Below are 18,386 nucleotides of genomic sequence, written 5' to 3'. Positions count from 1 at the left end.
CCACAAGGAATAGTTAGAAGAGTTAAGAGACTGACTCTTTAAGCACAGGACAGATGGTCAGGAATGGTTAAAAGGGCCTGCTGCTTTTCATTGACCTTCCAGTACTATTGATTTTTTTTAACTACGTGAATATATTACTTTCATAAAAATGTAAAAAGAAAAAGAGGAGTCAGAGAAAGAAAATGAATTGTCAGAAAAATTTAGAAGTTTTATCAACTGAAATGCAGAAAAGATAAATTGTGCTTGCATTTCATTTTTGTTGTTCATTCCAAACATTTATGGATTAGACTAGCTGAAATGAAGTAATTAAGAGACTCAATAGAAAACATTGCCAAGAATAAAAAATAATTTGAGTAAACCATGAAAAGTTTACAGGTTACTCTGTCACAAAATACTTTGTTAATTCACTACCCCGCAGCAACACACATCACCAAGGCTGGCTTCTGGAATGCTTTCTACTTGTAGCCATTTTTGAACAATAGGTGATTCAGCTTTTAACAACACTGTTAGAATATAATGTAGCGAGTTTTACCAGAGATGTTTAAGACTACCTGGCACAAGTAAATTTCATTGTATACATGTATATACACGAGGGAGGGCGATCATAGTCTAGAAAAAAACAGGTCTTCAGAAGTCTAGAACTTTAATAACCTTAAATCCAAATTATTCCCTGCGTCCATCCATAATGAGAAGAAATCTACACTTGCATTTCTTCCATCTTTCACATCTTTCTCATTTAAATCCTACTGTACTTGATTTGTGTTGTTCCCAACGTACTAGGTGCTATGCATGACGTAGAAACGTGTTTCCTTATATGTATGTATTAGCAGGCTCCTTCAAGCACATGCCTAAGGTTGAAAGATTCAAATATAATTATAGCCTCTTAAATTATTGCGTCAGAGCCCTATCCCCTCAGAAAAAGCCCCCTTTTACACCATCAAATGAAATATCAGGTTCTTTGCACTGGATATTTTTTAAAAGAAAATATTTGATTTTAAAATCAAAGAGTTCTTGGTTTTCCATCATTTCACTAATTGTCTTACTAGAGACCCGAGTCTCCTTTGTCAAAATATATTTCAGTACGCATTTTAAAAAATATGTGTGTGTGTATACTTAAATATATATATATAAAGTCTTGGACTTATTTTCACCTAGCCTGGGGCATATCGTGGATAGTTTCAATCGACAAAACAGGCACTCTCTGGCCTAGGAGTGGAATCTATCCTCAATTTTCGCAGGCTCCTCACAATTCTCTATTTGGAAGAAGTGTCCCTCTCCTTCCCTTTTCTTTTCCTCCTTTACTCAGCGTCCGTCCCCGCAGCCATCTCCTCCGACCCTTTTTGTCTACGTCCCAGCGTCGCGAACCACAGCGGCGGAGGTGGAGCGGGGAGAGGCGTTAGGCCGGACGGCTAAAACGCGCCGTTAAAGTGGGGGAGAGATTGCGCGGAGCCCACGCGATCCCTGGGACGCCGGAGACAACGGGGCTCTTGGGAAGGCGCGGAGCCCGGGGAAGCCGGGGATGTGCGCGTGAGCCGTGCCCGCAGGGTCTCCCCGCCTCCGCCACCTTTCTTGGGTGGCTCTCCGCCTCGTTCTCCCTCCGAGGGCCGTTGGTACATTCCTAGTGACTCCAAGCGCTTAAAAGGGGCCCGGGAGGATGAACCCCACAGATCTGAACCTGATTTGTGTGCGCACCGCGTCTCCAACGATCCCGGATCCACTGCGCTGCCAGGGGCCTGGGGGTGGGTCTCTTGCTGTCTCTGCGACGACATCCTTACGTTTCGGCACTCTAATGCTGGGTTTGTGCGTGTGTGTCTGCTTAGCGGTCTAGCGGGCTGTTAGGCTCCCTCGCCCCCAGCTCCTTGGCTCGCTCAGCTCCTCCACCGCAGCCCAGCAGTGAGACGCGCGCGCAGCCAGCTCCCCACGAGATGGAGCAGACCGAAGTGCTGAAGCCACGGACCCTGGCTGATCTGATCCGCATCCTGCACCAGCTCTTCGCCGGCGATGAGGTCAATGTAGAGGAGGTGCAGGCCATCATGGAAGCCTACGAGAGCGACCCCACCGAGTGGGCAATGTACGCCAAGTTCGACCAGTACAGGTGAGCGCGCTGCAGCTTCAGTGCCAGGCGGCGCCCACTCGCCCAGTCTGAGGAGGAATGGACGTGGGGGACGCAGCCCAAAGTGACTGGCTCGGGAAGCTCGGGCCGCGCTGCGTCCGCCGCTCGCCCCCTCGCTGGCCAGCCGCGGGGCTGGCACGACTCGCTTAGGGCTCCGCGGCCACAGCGCAGGCGGAAGGTGGATCCTACTGGCCTTGCTGACCTCCGGCCGGGAACGGCGGACAGGCGCCGGGAAGGGAGGCCACCGCGCGTCTGCGAGATTTTCTGTTCTCTTCTCTCCCGCAAACCCCTCTGCTTCTAAACCACCAGTCCTCCTGCCCCTGGCCTCGGGAGCAATGCCCACACTCCCAAGCCATCGTTAACCCCGGGCGCGGAGATGCGGAGAGACCGCACTCAGGTTCGGGCCCTCCTGGCACCTTAAGGAACGGTCTGGCCGGACTAGCAGAGGGTGCTCCCAGGGGAGCACTACATCAGCCATCGGGAGAAGTGTGTGATGTTGAAGAAGACAAGTCACCCGCGTCAGTTCTCCATCACTGCGCCTTCGGTCGCCTGCAACCGGGCACCTTATAGCAAGCATTTTTACTCATGTAAAATAGCGTCTTGTGGCCGTCAGCTGCCACTACGGAATTTCTGCTGTTCCCTTTCCCAAACCAATTTAACTAACTTCCCCGACTGTGGGTTTATTCAAATCCACTGCCAAGTTTCGCAGATTAAATATTCGACCGTCGTTTTTTTCAGCCCCCAAATGATCTGATTTATCTTATCCTTGCTTCTGACGATCTGTAATGTAAATTAAAGACCCCTACTTCCCAGATGTACTTGAGTGAGGTGCCCTGGTAAGCTGGCTTTTTTGCAGCCCCGGCTTGGTGATTAAGTCGAATCTCTCTACCAATCCTCCGGGGCCAGAGGTAAAATTTAATCACCCCGAAGTGTGAGAGGTTCTACTTTTTCTGAGCAGTTAGTGCGTCAGTCTTTGTGGTTTTTTGGGTTTAGGGTTAGGAGAAAGGGGTAAGTGAAAGAAAAGAATAAGGAAAGAAGTAAGTTTGTTTTTCTTGGGAGCAGGTTCTTTTAGTCACTCTTCAACATGTGGGATGTTTCGTAAAGTTTTGTTGGCATGGGCGGTTTCACCTGTATTTTAGGATTGAAATAGAAAAAGTGAAGACCACTAAGGATCCCATTTTTCATATACAAGTGACTTGAGGAAATTCCTTTGGCTCCTATCAGCTTAGTTCGTGGTAGAGCCCTTCTGTAGCCGTGAAAGCTAGCAGAGAGTCTAGCTTTTAAATTTTCTTGCATTTGCTCCAGGTAATTGAAGACTTGTTATGGGACAGGTACTCTTCCAGACACTTGACACAGATGAGGAATGGCAGGCAATGAAGACGTTGAATGACTTGCACTAGGTCTTCTATCGATAGCGGCTCCAGGCTCCCGGGGTTAGCATTGTTGTTCCAGAGCCTACACTCTAAACCACTGTTAAACCAGGACAGGTTGTAACAGTTTTTAATCTTTAATCTTTAGAACAAGTGTATTTTCAAGGACCTTGAACTAGTCTTGATTGACAAACTCTAAACCTTTTGAAGTGCAACCAGCTGGGTTGATCGGTCTTTTCACAGATATCTGAGGTACAGCTCATTAACATAATGGATGTAGTCCTGAGGGGGCAGTTGGGGGAAGACAGGAGATGGGAGAGAAGTCAATTCTACAGTATTTTTTGCATTAAATAGGTGCCTAGCGCTGTGAAGGATTCTGTTCTCTGACTTTGGGAGGGCCAGTGCAGAAGAATCAAGACAGAATATGCTCCCGTGTGGGCCAGGCTGTGAATTCTTTGAAAGAAGCTGCAGAGAAGCAAGAAAGATTATCCTAAGACTGCTGGAGGAAGAATTAGGATCCTTCTGCAGGAACTCAGTTTACTGTGAATTGAAGGTTGTGTACACAGCTTCTTGTTAGGTCATAAAGGCTACAAAGTAGGGAAAACTGAGGCTAAAAAGCACTTACTAAGTAACTCCCTCTAGGATCATGCTCTTCGGACACCTCGGGGTGGGGAGGAATGGGACAGGATGGAAGGGGCATGCTGGACAAGAGTTAACTGATGACGAAGGGAGAAAAAACTCCCAAAAAATGGAGTAAAGACCCCTTTTCTTTAACATGACAGTCTAAATGAATGTCATAATTATGAAACTTTGCTAACTAGATGCTGTCAACAGTACACCTTGGACCAATAGAAACTTTGACGTTGATTTTGCTTTTTTCATGGTCGTGGTCGTGGTTTGCAGTTTGTTGTTGGTGGTGGCAGTGGTGGTGGTTGGTTGTGGTGAGTGTGTCTGTGTGTGTGTGTTTGCCAGTTACTGGTTTCTCCTAATTGTAAGAGGTTTAAAGGGTTCTTTACTTCACTAATGTAGTCTTCTTTGTTCTGGTAGTTAGATCAGCCCCCACGGTATTTGTGGAAGACTTTTCATTATAAGGGCTTTTGAATGTGGTTTGTGTCTAGGCTTTAGTAAAACTAAGAATTCTAGAACAGCTATTTAATGAAACCTTGTTTCTCAAGTCTTGGTTTAGCTACAGGTAGAAAAAAGAAAGAAAGAAAAAAAAACAATAGCCACATTCTTGCCTGAACCAGTAATGCACTTTGGAAATACTTTCTCTGAGAAACTTACTCCATCAGTTTGAGGTTGTCACATTGAGAAACATGCAATTTCGGTTTTTTTCCTGTTATTTTTCCCGTGCCATTAATTAAAACTGAGCAGCTACCTCTGTAAATGCAGTGGTTCAAAATGAACTGTGAAAAAGGATTTTTCATTTGTGTTGGATTTCTAATTAGAAAACTGCATTCAAAGTTGCTTAGACGTGGAAATGTTAACATTTGTGAATAAATGGTACTTGGTGACACACTTATTTTTTCCAGTGCTTGTTTCGGCAACGAACTTAAAACTTCTGAATATATTGGTTTTTTTTAGGTATACCCGAAATCTTGTGGATCAAGGAAATGGAAAATTTAATCTGATGATTCTCTGTTGGGGTGAAGGACATGGCAGGTAAAATAACTATTCATTCCCAGATATGTATTAGAGCATGTTTTCTAGCATATGAAAAATATAGTACCAGGCTAGCCACAGGTCTTACAAGTAGTAACAAATCTCATTTTTTTTTTTTTTTTTTTTTTTTTGAGACAGTGGTTCGCTCTTGTTGCCCAGGCTGGAGTGAAATGGCATGATCTCAGCTCACTGCAACTTCTGCCTCCTGGGTTCAAGCGATTCTCCTGCCTTAGCCTCCTGAGTAGCTGGGATTACAGGTATGCGCCACCATGCCTGGCTACTTTTGTATTTTTAGTAGAGATGGGGTTTCACCATCTTGGTTAGGCTGGTCTCGAACTCCTGACCTCAGGTGATCCACTCACCTCGGCATCCCAAAGTGCTGGGATTACAGGTATGAGCCACCACACCCAGCCCTCATTTTCTACTTACTTGTTCACAATGTTCCCTAATCCCAATAAAAATTATCAATGGAATTAGCACAGGGCATTCAGGCATACACCACACATATTAAAACCAGCCCCCAAAATGAATAGTAAATCAAATGAGGTAAGTAACCCCCTTAAGTTAACCATACTCTGTTTTCTGTGCAGTAAAACTTTATGTGAAATTGTGTTTACACTTGACATTTGTGGTGTTTGAGGTGTGTAAACAATCGTGGGACCAAAGACCAAAGGATGGAGATTTGAAGCTAGAAAAGCATTGCAAATTCAGAAAATTTCTTTCTACTTCAAGTTAATTCTTTAGTTTCTTTACTGAAAAGGCAACTTATACTGATTCTTTGAAACTTAGCTCCTTAATTTGTCTTTAGTTTCACGTTTGACAGTCTTATTATCAACTAAGTATTACTATCTTTTGAAACATACCTTTCTCAGTCTTGAGAATGGTAAAAGCAGTAATTTAGATCCATTTTTATGAAAGAAAACATGAATTTATAAGTGTTTGGAAAGGTAGGTCTGTAGAGTGCATTTATTTACTCATATGGAATGAAGTGTTTCCATTCATTCTCTCAATATTTTTGAAAGCACATTATGTCCAGAGTGGGACTAGACTCTGTGGATTTAGGAAAGAAATTCTTTTTATGGTACATATATAAATTAATAAAATTCAATAGATGAAATGAATACCCAAAATGTATATAGATACATATATTTTAATTACTCCTGTAACCACGACTGCTTCATATACTTAAATACTATTTACTCTGAGATTGCGTAAATAAATCCTTTGTTTCCTCAAATCCAATTAACTTTTTCCCACCAATGTTGGAAGGTAATCACAGGTAGAGCACTCTAAATTGACACAATGTTAACATTTTATATACAGTGTAACTTTAGGATGGTAATACACATATAGATACCTTCTCTCCCACAGCTCCCCAAAGGAAGGAGAAAAGACAAAAGCCTTGGGGAAAAAACATTAAATGTTAAGTGGATCTTCTCAGTGTAGTACAATTACTATGGATGATTGTCTTAATCCTTTCTAAAATTTCTCTAATGTACTTTCATAATCAAATTCTAGCCCAGTTTAAGTGAGTTATATATATTTGGGGGAAGATAAAGTGTTGCTGGTTTTGGGTTTCTGTTATCAAAGTAGTATAACAAAGTTAAAAAAACTGTTCATTAGTAGGGGTATGCATCAAAATTGTACCTTTTATATGAATTGATATAGATGATATATTATTACTTTACCCTGAACACTGTTGAACTGTAAGTTGATAACATTTTAAAAATTCAGCTGAAATGGATTTTGGCTGGGGAGATAGCTTATTGACAGTGTGCAGGTGTCAGTTCTGGGAAGACTGTTACTGCAGGTCTGGATACTAGACCATCTACTGAGTTCAGTTGTCATTTTGTGTACATATAGCAGTATTCATGATCATACCAACTCCCACTGCTTTCTGAAGATGCTACAGGGAAATCTAAAGGAGACATTATTTGCCTGGCCTGACAAAAAATCCAATGAGATGGTCAAGAAGTCTGAAAGAGTCTTGAGGGAAAACCAGTGTGCCTACATCAATGGTAACATCTTATTCTTTTTCTAAGGGCAAGTGGGAAGAACCATGACCTTTTGTCTGAAATATTGGTTACTTACACTTTTTATGCAGTAGAACCTGGATCATGAGTCATGCTTTAAAATACTTGGGAAATGACTTAAACATAGCAGGTTTTGTTTTTTAAGCCTTTGTATCTTGGTTGGAATCACTTATTGAAAACATATGCATGCAGATCAGTATCCACTGAAAAGTCATTTACTTGCCAAGACTTAAGACAGTTAAAATAAAATATGAATTTACTTCAATGGAGTCTTTCAACAAAAGAGATCAAGTTGGAAACATTAGCCTTGTGTTAGAAAATAGAACAAAATGTTCTGTAACTAATTAAGAATGCTAGCTAGTCTCTGTTTTTCTAAAATACATATAGCATACCTAAAAAGTATCCTCGAGGGAAATTTTACAAAGCACGTTATTGGCCAGTGATTTATACATATCTTACCAAGAATTCCTTATCTTTTCTAAATGGGATATGGGATAGCCAAATACTTTTCAAGAGAGGCAGTGATTAATTTCCATATTCCTAAAAGGAACAGTAACTTTCCAAAAAGCTCATTAAAATGTATATGAGACAGATAGTTTTTTATTCCCTTTTACATAGGAGGTTGCCAACACACAGGAAGATTAAACAATTTGTCCAAGGTCACTCAGTTTTTAAGTGGCAACCAGAATTTGAACCTAAGCAATTTGATTGAAAAACCTATGTTCTTCATCAGCATGTACCCCACCTATATAAAGTATTATAGAGCTTTGGGGGATTTTTTTTTTGGCAAAGCAAGTTTTTTTCTCCATAAATCTTACTGGCCTCGATATTTGGCCTATATACAAGTCACTTGCAAAGATCAAATTGTATGGGAAGTTGTCGCTCATTCACATAACACAAGGATGTTAGTTTCCTATGTGGCAGGAAGCTCTGATTCATTTACCCAAATAATGTGAGGGTTGCTATCTATAAGGCACACCAGATTTCCAAGAAAATTCTGTTGTCTGTACATTCACAGTAAAGCTTTCAGAATAATTTCAGAAGTAAAGCATTCACACACCTTTCAGAATAATTACTTTCAGCTGGAGTCAGAGTGCTTGTGAAAATAGATCAGATGTTTCAGAATAGGTAAGCTTTTTAAGGGTCTTCAATGCAAAAACCTATAGAATCTCAACAGATAAGGAAGTGGTATACATCAGGGATAAAGCTGTGGTGAGGCCTGGTATGAACTGGAGTATACAAGCCTCATATTAAGGTGACAGCAGTGGCCACCCAGCTCCAGTGAGATCAACCTGGTTTCTTTTTCCATAGAAGTTGGAAATTCTGGGTTTTATATGAAATTTTGCCAATTATTAAAATATTGGGTGGGATATGTTAATTATTTCTGTAGACTAATTACCCAAATAACTTAAAAGCCACACATTTTCAACCTCTGATTCTTACAGATGCAGGAGTAGGGGTGGAGATGGATAGTGATCAGGGGGAAGGATGTTGCAAGTACAAGGAAGAGCACAAGTGAAGGTACAATTGTTGTAAAAAATGGAAACTATTCAAGCATTGGGGGAAGGAAAGAAAGAAGAATGGGTTTGGTCAGTGGATTAGCAGGAGAGTAAAGTGAGCTCAGGGTATGGGCCTGCAAGACCAGCTAAAAGTAAGGACTTTCTTTGGTCAGCGGAGTTATAATTGGGAATATCTTGATCGATTTGGTGGCAGCATGCAACATAGGGTGGAGGAGAAGGGAGGACTGGGGCAAGGAGACCAAGTTGCCTATTGTAATGAGCAAAAGGTCGACAGGGCTTGGACCTAACTCTCCTTCATAAATACCCCCAAGAAAAGTCCAGTATTACTGTGACAGAGGGTACACCATGACCATAAAGGAAAAAGAAGCAAAGATCAAAATATAATAATAATGCCTGGATTATTAATAGGAGCTTCTCTAAAGGATGGGTGACTTGTTTTTGCAGGGTCTTTGCTTGCAGGATTGTCAGCATGCATTAGATGATGCGTGGACCTGCAGTGTTGAACATTTGTTCAAAACTGTGCTTTAGCCAGTATATTATGAACACAACAAGCTACAGGATCAAAGAATTTGCAGATCTGAGAATTAGGCACCAGTTTTAGAAATAAGGAAAATGAAAGATCCTAGAAGGTGTGACTTGTTCAAAGATAGCATCGCTAATTACCTAGAAGTAGAACTTAAGTCTTCTGGTTCTATGCTTCATTCTTCTTTATGACGTGCACTCATGGAGCTAGATCGTAAAGAAGAAAGCACAAAGCCTCATGGGGTGCCTACATTAGTTATGCTAAATTCATTACTTGATTAATCCCTGAAACTTTCTTGTAACTGTGTAAGTTTATTAACATTTTTTAATTGAGTATTTCATCTTGTTTTTTTGTTTTGTTTTGTTTTGTTTTGTTTTGTTTTGTGTGTGTGTGTGTGTGTGTGTTTAATCTTCTTGAAGATCTCTCTCCCAGGGCCTCTTGACTGCTTCAGCACAGATTCGTTGATCTCTAGGCCAGGGGTGAGCTGTGATCCTGAGATTCCTTACAATGTAAGGCTTACATTCTCTCAGGCTTTCCCTTTGCTGTTTCCTGTGGCTGGATCCCCTCTTTACTGATCTCATGATTTTTTTTCATTCTTGGTTGATGCCCTTGTTTTGGTGGAGCATATTCTCCAATGGCTCCACAAGAAAGGATCCACGGAAGGTAAATTTTTGAGACCCCATATATTTAAATATCTCTATATTCAACTCCTACAACTTGATTGATAATTTAGCTGGGTTATGGATTATCACCTGATAAACATCTTCCCTCAGAACCGTGAGGGTAATTCCTTTGTCTTTTAGTTTCTAGTGTTCTTATCAAAAGCCTAGGGCTGGCCGGGTGTGGTGACTCACACCTGTAATCCCAGCTCTTTGGGAGGCTAAGATGGAAGAATTGCTTGAGCCCAGGAGTTCAAGAACAGCCTGGACAACATGTTGAAACCCCATCTCTACCAAAAATACAAAAATTAGCTGGGCATGGTGGCAGGTGCCTGTAGTCCCAGATACTTGGGAAGCTAAGTGGGAGGATCACTTGAGCCCGGGAGGTGGAGGCTACAATGAGCCAAGATCCCACTGCTATACTTCAGCATGGACAGCAGAATGAGACCCTTTTTTTTTTTTTTTTTTTTTTTTTAAAAAAAAACCTGGTCCCATTCTGATTTTTGAATCTTTCTATTTTCTTTCTAGAAACTTTTGGGATCTTCTCTTTTGGTGCCTTCTCTCTATCCTCAGTATTCTGAAATTTCACAGTGATGTATCTTGTTTGATGACTCATTCATTGTGCTGGGTACTCAGTGGGTTTTTAAATCTGGGAATTCGTGTCCTTCAACTCAGGAAAACGTTAACAGGTTATTTCTTTGAATTTTTTTTTAATTCTGTTTCTGAAACTCCTATTTAGATATTAAACCTCTTGAACTGTTCCTCTTTTTTTTTTTCTCTTTCTTTTCTATTTTTTGTCTTTGTCCTTTTGTTCTTTGAGTCTTCCTCAGCATTTCCTGCCAACCCTTTTCTGGTTTCTGTTTCTTCAACCTGTTTTTGTTTTATGGTCCCTTTTATGGTATTTTCTCTTATTTCTAGGAAAACATTAATGATAGGTTTTTGAACACTTCCCCTGAGTAGTCACTGTTGCAGGTTGCTTTTTTGTTTGCTCTGACCTCTGTCTTTCATACTAGAGGCCTTGCTCAAATGTCTGGTGACCTTGGCAATGTGCTAATATTTAAAAACCAAGAACAAAAAAATTAATTGGTAACCCTGAACATGAGTGGAGCTTGTCAACTGGATTTCACTTTTTGATAGTCTGGCAGAGACTTTTTCTTCAGGAGCTTCCAGCGACAATATCTTTAAAGCTTTTTTCTTGAGCCAATCAGATTCTCTGAGAAGTTGCTTCCTATCTTCTGCCTGGAAAGAAAAATCTTGTCTGGCAGCATTCTCGCAGCTAGGTGATGACTAAAGCAGGGATTTTTACCATTCAGTATGGAAGCTTTTGTTTAATTCACCTGTTTTTCACCTGATTTCCATCGGTCCCAAGTTGATCTCTTACACTCTTTCTAGAGACTAGACCTTAGTCTGCTGCTGAAAAGAAAGAAGAGAGAGAATTGGTAAAAGGGTTTTGAGACTCTACTTCTTAAACAAGCTTTAAACCAGTTCTTATATCTACAGCCTATCTTTACCCTCATTTCCAGAAGTACCTGGTGCTGTCAATTCCTGTGCTATTTGGAGTTTCAAGATATAAATCAGGTTATTTCTTGGTTTTCTCCATGGATAGCTTAGGATTTAGCTTTCTCTGCTCTGTAAAGCTATCCATCTTACTTTCTAAGCTTTCAAATTTTTGTTAGTGTTTTCTCTTTTCCTATTTTGTCTTTGTATATTGATGTCTTTTTTATTTTTTTACTGCCATTGGAGAGGGTTTTCAGGAAGGAGCAGAGGCTAATGCATGCATGTCACTTACTATCTTTAACTGCAAGTTCAATTCTAATTAATATCTATTCCATTTGCATCACAATTGATTCATGATCTCAGATGACTCACAGAGATTTTACCTACAGCTGTTATCTAGGCTCCTTTATCTATTTTTCCTTCCCGGATATTGTTTAGATTCCATTGGCTTACATCGAGTAGAGAACATCAGCCATACGGAACCTGCTGTGAGCCTTCACTTGTACAGTCCACCTTTTGATACATGCCATGCCTTTGATCAAAGAACAGGACATAAAAACAAAGTCACAATGACATTCCATAGTAAATTTGGAATCAGAACTCCAAATGTGAGTATAATTTCTTCTAGGTTTAAATGCTCTGTAGGTTGGCACTGTTACACTGCATGTATGCAAAGAATGAGATGAGTCTTAATTCATGGATAAGGCCCAATATACCTTGATTGTTTTATTTAACTTTAGCGACTATCTTTTCAATTTATTTTTAAAAACTTATTATGTTAGATCCAAACATTAGTTGAGAAATTTCAAAATGTATGCTTGTTTTTAAAGAAAATGTTTTCATTTACTTGGGAAATGAGAGTGAAAACTATTATTTGATATAACTGTTACTGCCATGACTTACTATTCATAGGTCTAATTTGCTGGGCCAACAGGGATAAGTTGCATAATTAACCTTTGTAAAGGTTATTCTGATGATATAACTAAAGCAAATTGTCTGTTTTGTTTGCCAATGTTGCTTATTCTTAGAGTTGTTACGCCATTTATACCACAAATAAGAATAGACTATACTAACATGTTCCTCCTTGAGAAACAAGCATTTCCTACAAAAATAAAAAGGCAACCAACACTAATATAGCAGGGCAGTCTTCTACCTCTGAAATAAGTTTGTCATTTAGAGGAATAGTCTTTAATTATCAGAATATCCAGAAATAGACAATGTGTGAAAATGGACACCGAAACAATCCTTATGAGTCTTAATGAAAGCACAGCCTCTGAGGGAAGCCAGGGCAGAATTTTCTCATTATCGCTCCGCTTCATCTTTATCTTCCACATTCCAAACCCTAAGAGATATTCTTATTGTGGGAAAAACAACAAGGCTCCCTTGCCCTTGCTGAGTTTCCATACACTGCTACAAAAGCAGAACTATTTAGAAGGAGTTAAAATGTCTTTTGTAAAGATTCTTACACAGCTTTCTTTTTTTCCCTTTTTTACAGGCAACTTCGGGCTCGCTGGAGAACAACTAAGGGGCACCAAACCCTCTGAGGTTTTACTTTAAGGTTCGCTGTATGTTTGCCTTGGACAAAAAGGCTACCTACCACGTGCTATCCAGTAATATACTTAAATAAGCCAATACTTAGATCTACTGTAAGGCAGATGCTAATTATAAGGCATTAAGTAAGCAAATAGTGCCCTCAGCTACTGCAGAAGAAAAGTCCCACTGAGGAAAAGAAAGTCTTGTGATTTTTAAAGGCAAGTTTTCAAGTGCTCTCATAGTTCTATCCTCTAATTCCATTAAATCCATACTAGGAGCGTCAGTGAGGGTTTTCATAGCTTTTGGAAATACTTTGGTCTCTGAACTGTAATTAGCAAGAAGTAAAAACAGAAACGTCAAACGTCAAATGTTTGCTTTGTTACCTGGAGGACTAAATGTAGATGTCTTTAGTATACTTTGTATGTTCTTAATATTGGAAGATAATTTTGTGAATCTGTAGATTTTATTTTTTCAGTCTTACCTTACAAATTTCTTTTCTATGAATAATAGAGGAACTTACGGCACTCTGCCATTTGTTAATGAAAGGAAGTGCAGAGGATTTAGAAAAGTACATGATCTCCAGACCACAACAAACCAAAACATAAACTCATGTCTGTGTCCCATGGTCAAAGTCAAAGATTTTGTACTGCTAAAATTGCCAAATAATTTTAATAAAGTGGATTTGAACACAATTTGAAGGTGTCTTTCTGATTAACATGATAGAAACTTCACATAAATCAGTTTCTTAGATCTAGATATACAAAAGCACCGTGACAAATGGTTTTTTTTTTTTTTTTTTTTTTTTTTTGAGACAGAGTCTCACTGTGTCGCCCAGGCTGGAGTGCGGTGGTGCAATCTCGGCTCACTGGAAGCTCCGCCTCCCGGGTTCACGCCATTCTCCTGCCTCAGCCTCCTGAGTAGCTGGGACTACAGGCGCCCGCCACCGCACCCGGCTAATTTTTTGTATTTTTAGTAGAGATGGGGTTTCACCGTGTTAGCCAGGATGGTCTCAATCTCCTGACCTCGTGATTCGCCCACCTCGGCCTCCCAAAGTGCTGGGATTACAGGCGTGAGCCACCGCGCCCAGCCGACAAATGCTTTTATGATGTAAGAATATGAGAGAGCCAAAAAACATTCAAAAACAACTTAACCTTTTTGGACTTAATACCTTCACTAATTGGTCAGAGACACCAACCTGAGAGCCTCTGGCTGTAGTGTGGCTCAGACATGGTCAGTTTTGCCTGAAAATTGTGTGTCTATATCTGTATGTGTTTAAATGTGGATTGGTTTTCAACGTTTAAAAACTGGAGATTTCATAGAAGTTGAGGGATTCTAGCTGCTCAAAATTTGAATTATCTAGAACACTTGGTCTGCACTGCATTTTTATTGGTATTAGTTGGCTAGGCTAGGGTTTGCCTCTTAAATGGGCCGGCCCTCCAATCTGCTGCAGTCCCAAACTCACCTATTTCCATTATTTGTTACCTGCAAAGCCTGCATATGCATTCGAGTTTCCTCTTCCTGCTCTAAGCAACTTCTTAAGGAATATCTGTCATAATCTTAGAGCTTATTAATTCTGGGAATTTAGTTAGCAAAGTCCTTTAAAAATAGTTTCTGTGTAGCTCATTGGTTATATTGTTTATATATCTCATATTAGTATTTACATGTTAGCTTCCTCTCTCATCCTTTGGAAAGATATTAACACTTATTGAATGCTTACTATGTATTAGGTATTGTTATAAGTTGTTTGAGCCTACTAATAATTCTGAAAAGTAACCTTAATGAATTGGTAGATTTCTGCTGCTGTATATAGCACATTATCACAAACTTAGAGGGTTAAAGCAATGCAGATGTATTATTCTATAGCCCTGCAGGTCAGAAGTCTGTTTCACAGCACTAGAATCAGTATTGTAAGGGCTACACTCCTTTCTGTACGCTGCACAGTATCTGTTTTCTTGTTTTGTGGGTTTCTTTTTCCCTCAGCTCCTAAAGACTGTCCAGTATGCCTTGACTTGAACATCCTTCCTCCATCTTCAAAGCCAGCAATGGCGGATTTAGTCCTTCTACATCTCATTTACTTCCCTTTTTTTCTTTGAGGAACTAGACAATGTCTCCATCTCAAGATTGTATCCTTAATCACATCTGAGAAGTTGTTTTGTTTTTGGCCACATGAAATAACATTTCTAGGTTCTGAGTATTAGATTGAATGCCTTTGGAAGGCCTTTCTCCTGATCACAGAGTTACATCCCATTACAATATCAACTCAGAAGTCCAAAACCCTTATCCATATATCATTATCTAAATTAGGTATGAGGGAGGCTCTTTTTACCATCCATCCTGGGACACAATTCCTCTTTCTATATACACATATTCAGCATGGTTAAGAAACTCGCCAAAAGGTATCTAGCCAAAATATTACAGAGCTAGGATTGAAGCCAGGATTTGATCTCAAGCAATCATCCTCTAAAACTCATTCTCTTTATATTTAGGCCTTTCAAGGTAAAAGAAGGCTGGGCCACTTCTCATTTTTTTTGTATCCCATTATAACAAAAAGCAAAATTATGGTATAGTTACATGTTTTCTACATATACATAAGTGCTTAATAAATAGCAACTTTAACACACATAAATGACATAATGCCCTATGTATGATAGTGATGGTCAAATGTAAATGTGAAGAACTTTGTGAATGTGAGGCTCAATCTAGATGGCCTCACCACTCTCCCTGCCTCTGTGATTGGCCTGCTCCCTCCAGCCCATAACAACATTTATGCAGGAGCCAACGTACTGCTTCTCCCAGAGCTTACTGTTTGCTTGGGTCACTGGGATGTTTGCACATAAGCAAGGCAGTGATGGCATCAAGGGCTCAAGAGGACTTTGTAGGAGTGAGAAGAAATATTGAGGGCTGGAATCATACTGTTTACTAAAGTATAGGTGGGATGTAAAAGGGAGTGGAGACCTGAGGGTAGAAGAGGAGTAGCCCTAAAGTGAGGAGACAGGTGGCCAATCACCCCATAGTACTCAGTTTCTCCAATCTTACCTGCAGCTGGAGCTTGGCACTGTGGCTCCCTCTGCCTAGAATGTCCTTTCCCAGCTCTTTACGTGGCTGGCTCATTCTTGCCCATCAGGTTTCAGTTCAGATGCCATCTTCCCAGAGAGGAATTTCCCAATCACACTATCTAACAGTGAAATCTCTAAGCACTCTCTGAAGCACTTACGGTTATCTGAAAGTGTCATTTCTTTTTTCTCTCCTTTATTGTCTAAATCCTAGTAATAGGATGCAAGCCCCCATAAGAGGAGAGACATTGTGTTATTTACTACTTTATATCTTGAGTGTTTGGTCTATACCTGACACATAGTAAGTGTTCAATATTTATGAAATGAATGAAAAAATCCTCAACCTCCTTAGATGATAATTTTGTACAAACACACATGGATGCTTTGGTGTTTTCTGTGTGCCATCAAATCAAATGTGCCATGTTATTTTTATTAAGGATGTAAATTCTAAGGATCATTTTCTTAAGCCACAGACTTCTTTTGTAAAGCCGATTCAGAGACTTACCTTGGCGTGGATTCATGAATCATGTACTCACACAATCTTTTTGATGAACAAAGCGTTTTTACATCTGTTCCAAGGAAGGGGACAGAATTAATTATCCTATTTAACAATGGTACTTAGCCTTTTTCAAAATTGTTATTATGGACCACTTTGAAAATCTCTGAATACTAAAGAACTTATCTCCCAAAAGGGGACACGCAACAAATTTGCATGCAATTTCAGAAAAGATTCATGGACTCTCTGAAGGCCTCTAGGGCCCCTCTTCAAAAAGCTCTGCCATATATGAACCAAGGTTTGTGGGAAATGGTGGCTATTTGACTTCATTTTCTGAGATTAAGCTGGGCAACTAGTTAACCTTTTAAAGGTTACAATGAGTTATCTAAGGTTTCTAGGAAACACCAGGCATGAGCTACCTTGTCCAAGGCACGTCAACACATTTCACAAGATCTGTTCTCTTTTTTCTAAGACATGAACGACATTTCAAACTTTCACAACTTTATTTATCCAGCTGATAGATGTTTTCTTTAGAAAACAAAAGTATGTGGGAGAATGGCATAAGCCAGACAAAGAACAAATATTGTATGATTCCATTTGTACAAGGTACCTAGAATAGGCAAATTCATCAGAAGTAGAACACAGGTTACCAAGGGCCTGGAGGGAGGGAGAATGGGGAGTTATTGTTTAATGGCTAAAGAGTTTTTGGTGGGAATACTAAAAATTTGGTGGGTATATATAGTGGTGATGGGTACACTGCACTCTGAATCTATTCAATGCCACTGAATTGCACATTTACAAATGATTAAAATGACCATATTTTCCCACAATAAAAATTATTTCTGTAAAGAGTATATGTGGGAAAAAAGTGTGTTCATGTGTGTATGTATTGGTATAGGTAAGACACACTGATCATAGCAAATTCTAAAATGCTAAAATGTGAGAAACCATTTTATGAGAAACATAATGTGAGAAGTCTCCTTCCTAACCCCAAGCACTTCATTTCCCTCCCTAAAGGTAGCCAATATTATCACTTTCTTGTGTTTCCTCATTTATTTTTTCCCACTTTTTATACACAGGGTAGCATTCTGAAGTCAATGTTGGGAACTTATAAGGAGATCTTTCCATATCAGGATACAAACAGCTTCTTTATTCTTCTGTACTGATGGCTGTGTGCTATCCCATTGGATGAATGTACCATAGTTCTGTTAACTAGCCCTCTACTGATGGACTTTTCAGTAATTTCCAGACTTTTATAATTACAAGCAATTCTGCAATGAATAACCGTGTGCATAATGTCATTTCACAAATATCAGTTGACATATTTCTTTATTGCAAAACAAGCAAGATAACAGGGCCCAGGAAATGAGGTAACAGCAGAAAGTCATAGCCAGCTGCCCTGCTTGAAGGCGTCCCTTTAGTGCACAGTCTGCCGCTCCATGTCTTGGCTCTTCAATTCAGCCATTTCCACTCTGTTCACTGGCCTGCTGTATTCATGTGAAGCTCCAAAGCTATCAGAAGTTTGACACTCATAGAGAGAGTATATACCACAACCAAGAAAGCTCTAGGGCCCCTGTTAGTAAGAAAAGTCACGATCTAGTTATGGTCAATTTAGGATTCAGCCCCACTATAGGAGAGTTGAGGCATTCCTGATGTTTGTTTTTGTTTTTTATCATTGAGCTTTCTGTGCAGTTGAAGGAGATGTAATAACTTTCTGGGCTGTTTGAAAATATGCCTCACCTGTTGCTTACTGAGGGGCATTTGGTGAAATTTTTTAATAATTCACACAGAGACATCAACCGTGAGAGACTGACTCTCCCTCAGTAATCTGAGGGACATTCTTATATGAGCTCAAGGGAGTGGTTATCTACTTAAAATATCTGTATCTAAATATCCACATACTAGAGTACTATGTGTAATGTTTGCC

At 39.9% G+C, this 18,386-nt stretch overlaps 1 protein-coding gene and 1 long non-coding RNA gene across 2 annotated transcripts; both read left to right on the top strand.

Moving 5' to 3' along the window:
- The first annotated feature begins 1,421 nt into the window (after positions 1-1,421).
- On the top strand, positions 1,422-13,602 carry CDO1 (cysteine dioxygenase type 1). Its single transcript, XM_001148883.6, has 5 exons — positions 1,422-2,095; positions 5,068-5,145; positions 7,009-7,163; positions 11,816-11,985; positions 12,873-13,602. The coding sequence occupies exons 1-5, from the start codon at positions 1,926-1,928 to the stop codon at positions 12,900-12,902; spliced, it is 603 nt and encodes a 200-aa protein (XP_001148883.1). The 5' UTR covers positions 1,422-1,925; the 3' UTR covers positions 12,903-13,602.
- Positions 13,603-13,749: 147 nt separating this feature from the next.
- On the top strand, positions 13,750-17,743 carry LOC134809969 (uncharacterized). Its single transcript, XR_010156977.1, has 2 exons — positions 13,750-14,140; positions 17,539-17,743. It is a non-coding gene; the product is annotated as an uncharacterized LOC134809969 (long non-coding RNA).
- The last annotated feature ends 643 nt before the right edge of the window (positions 17,744-18,386 follow it).

This window comes from Pan troglodytes, chromosome 4, assembly GCF_028858775.2.
Source record: "Pan troglodytes isolate AG18354 chromosome 4, NHGRI_mPanTro3-v2.0_pri, whole genome shotgun sequence".
NCBI lineage: Eukaryota > Metazoa > Chordata > Mammalia > Primates > Hominidae > Pan > Pan troglodytes.
This window is presented reverse-complemented; position numbering and strand designations above follow the sequence as displayed.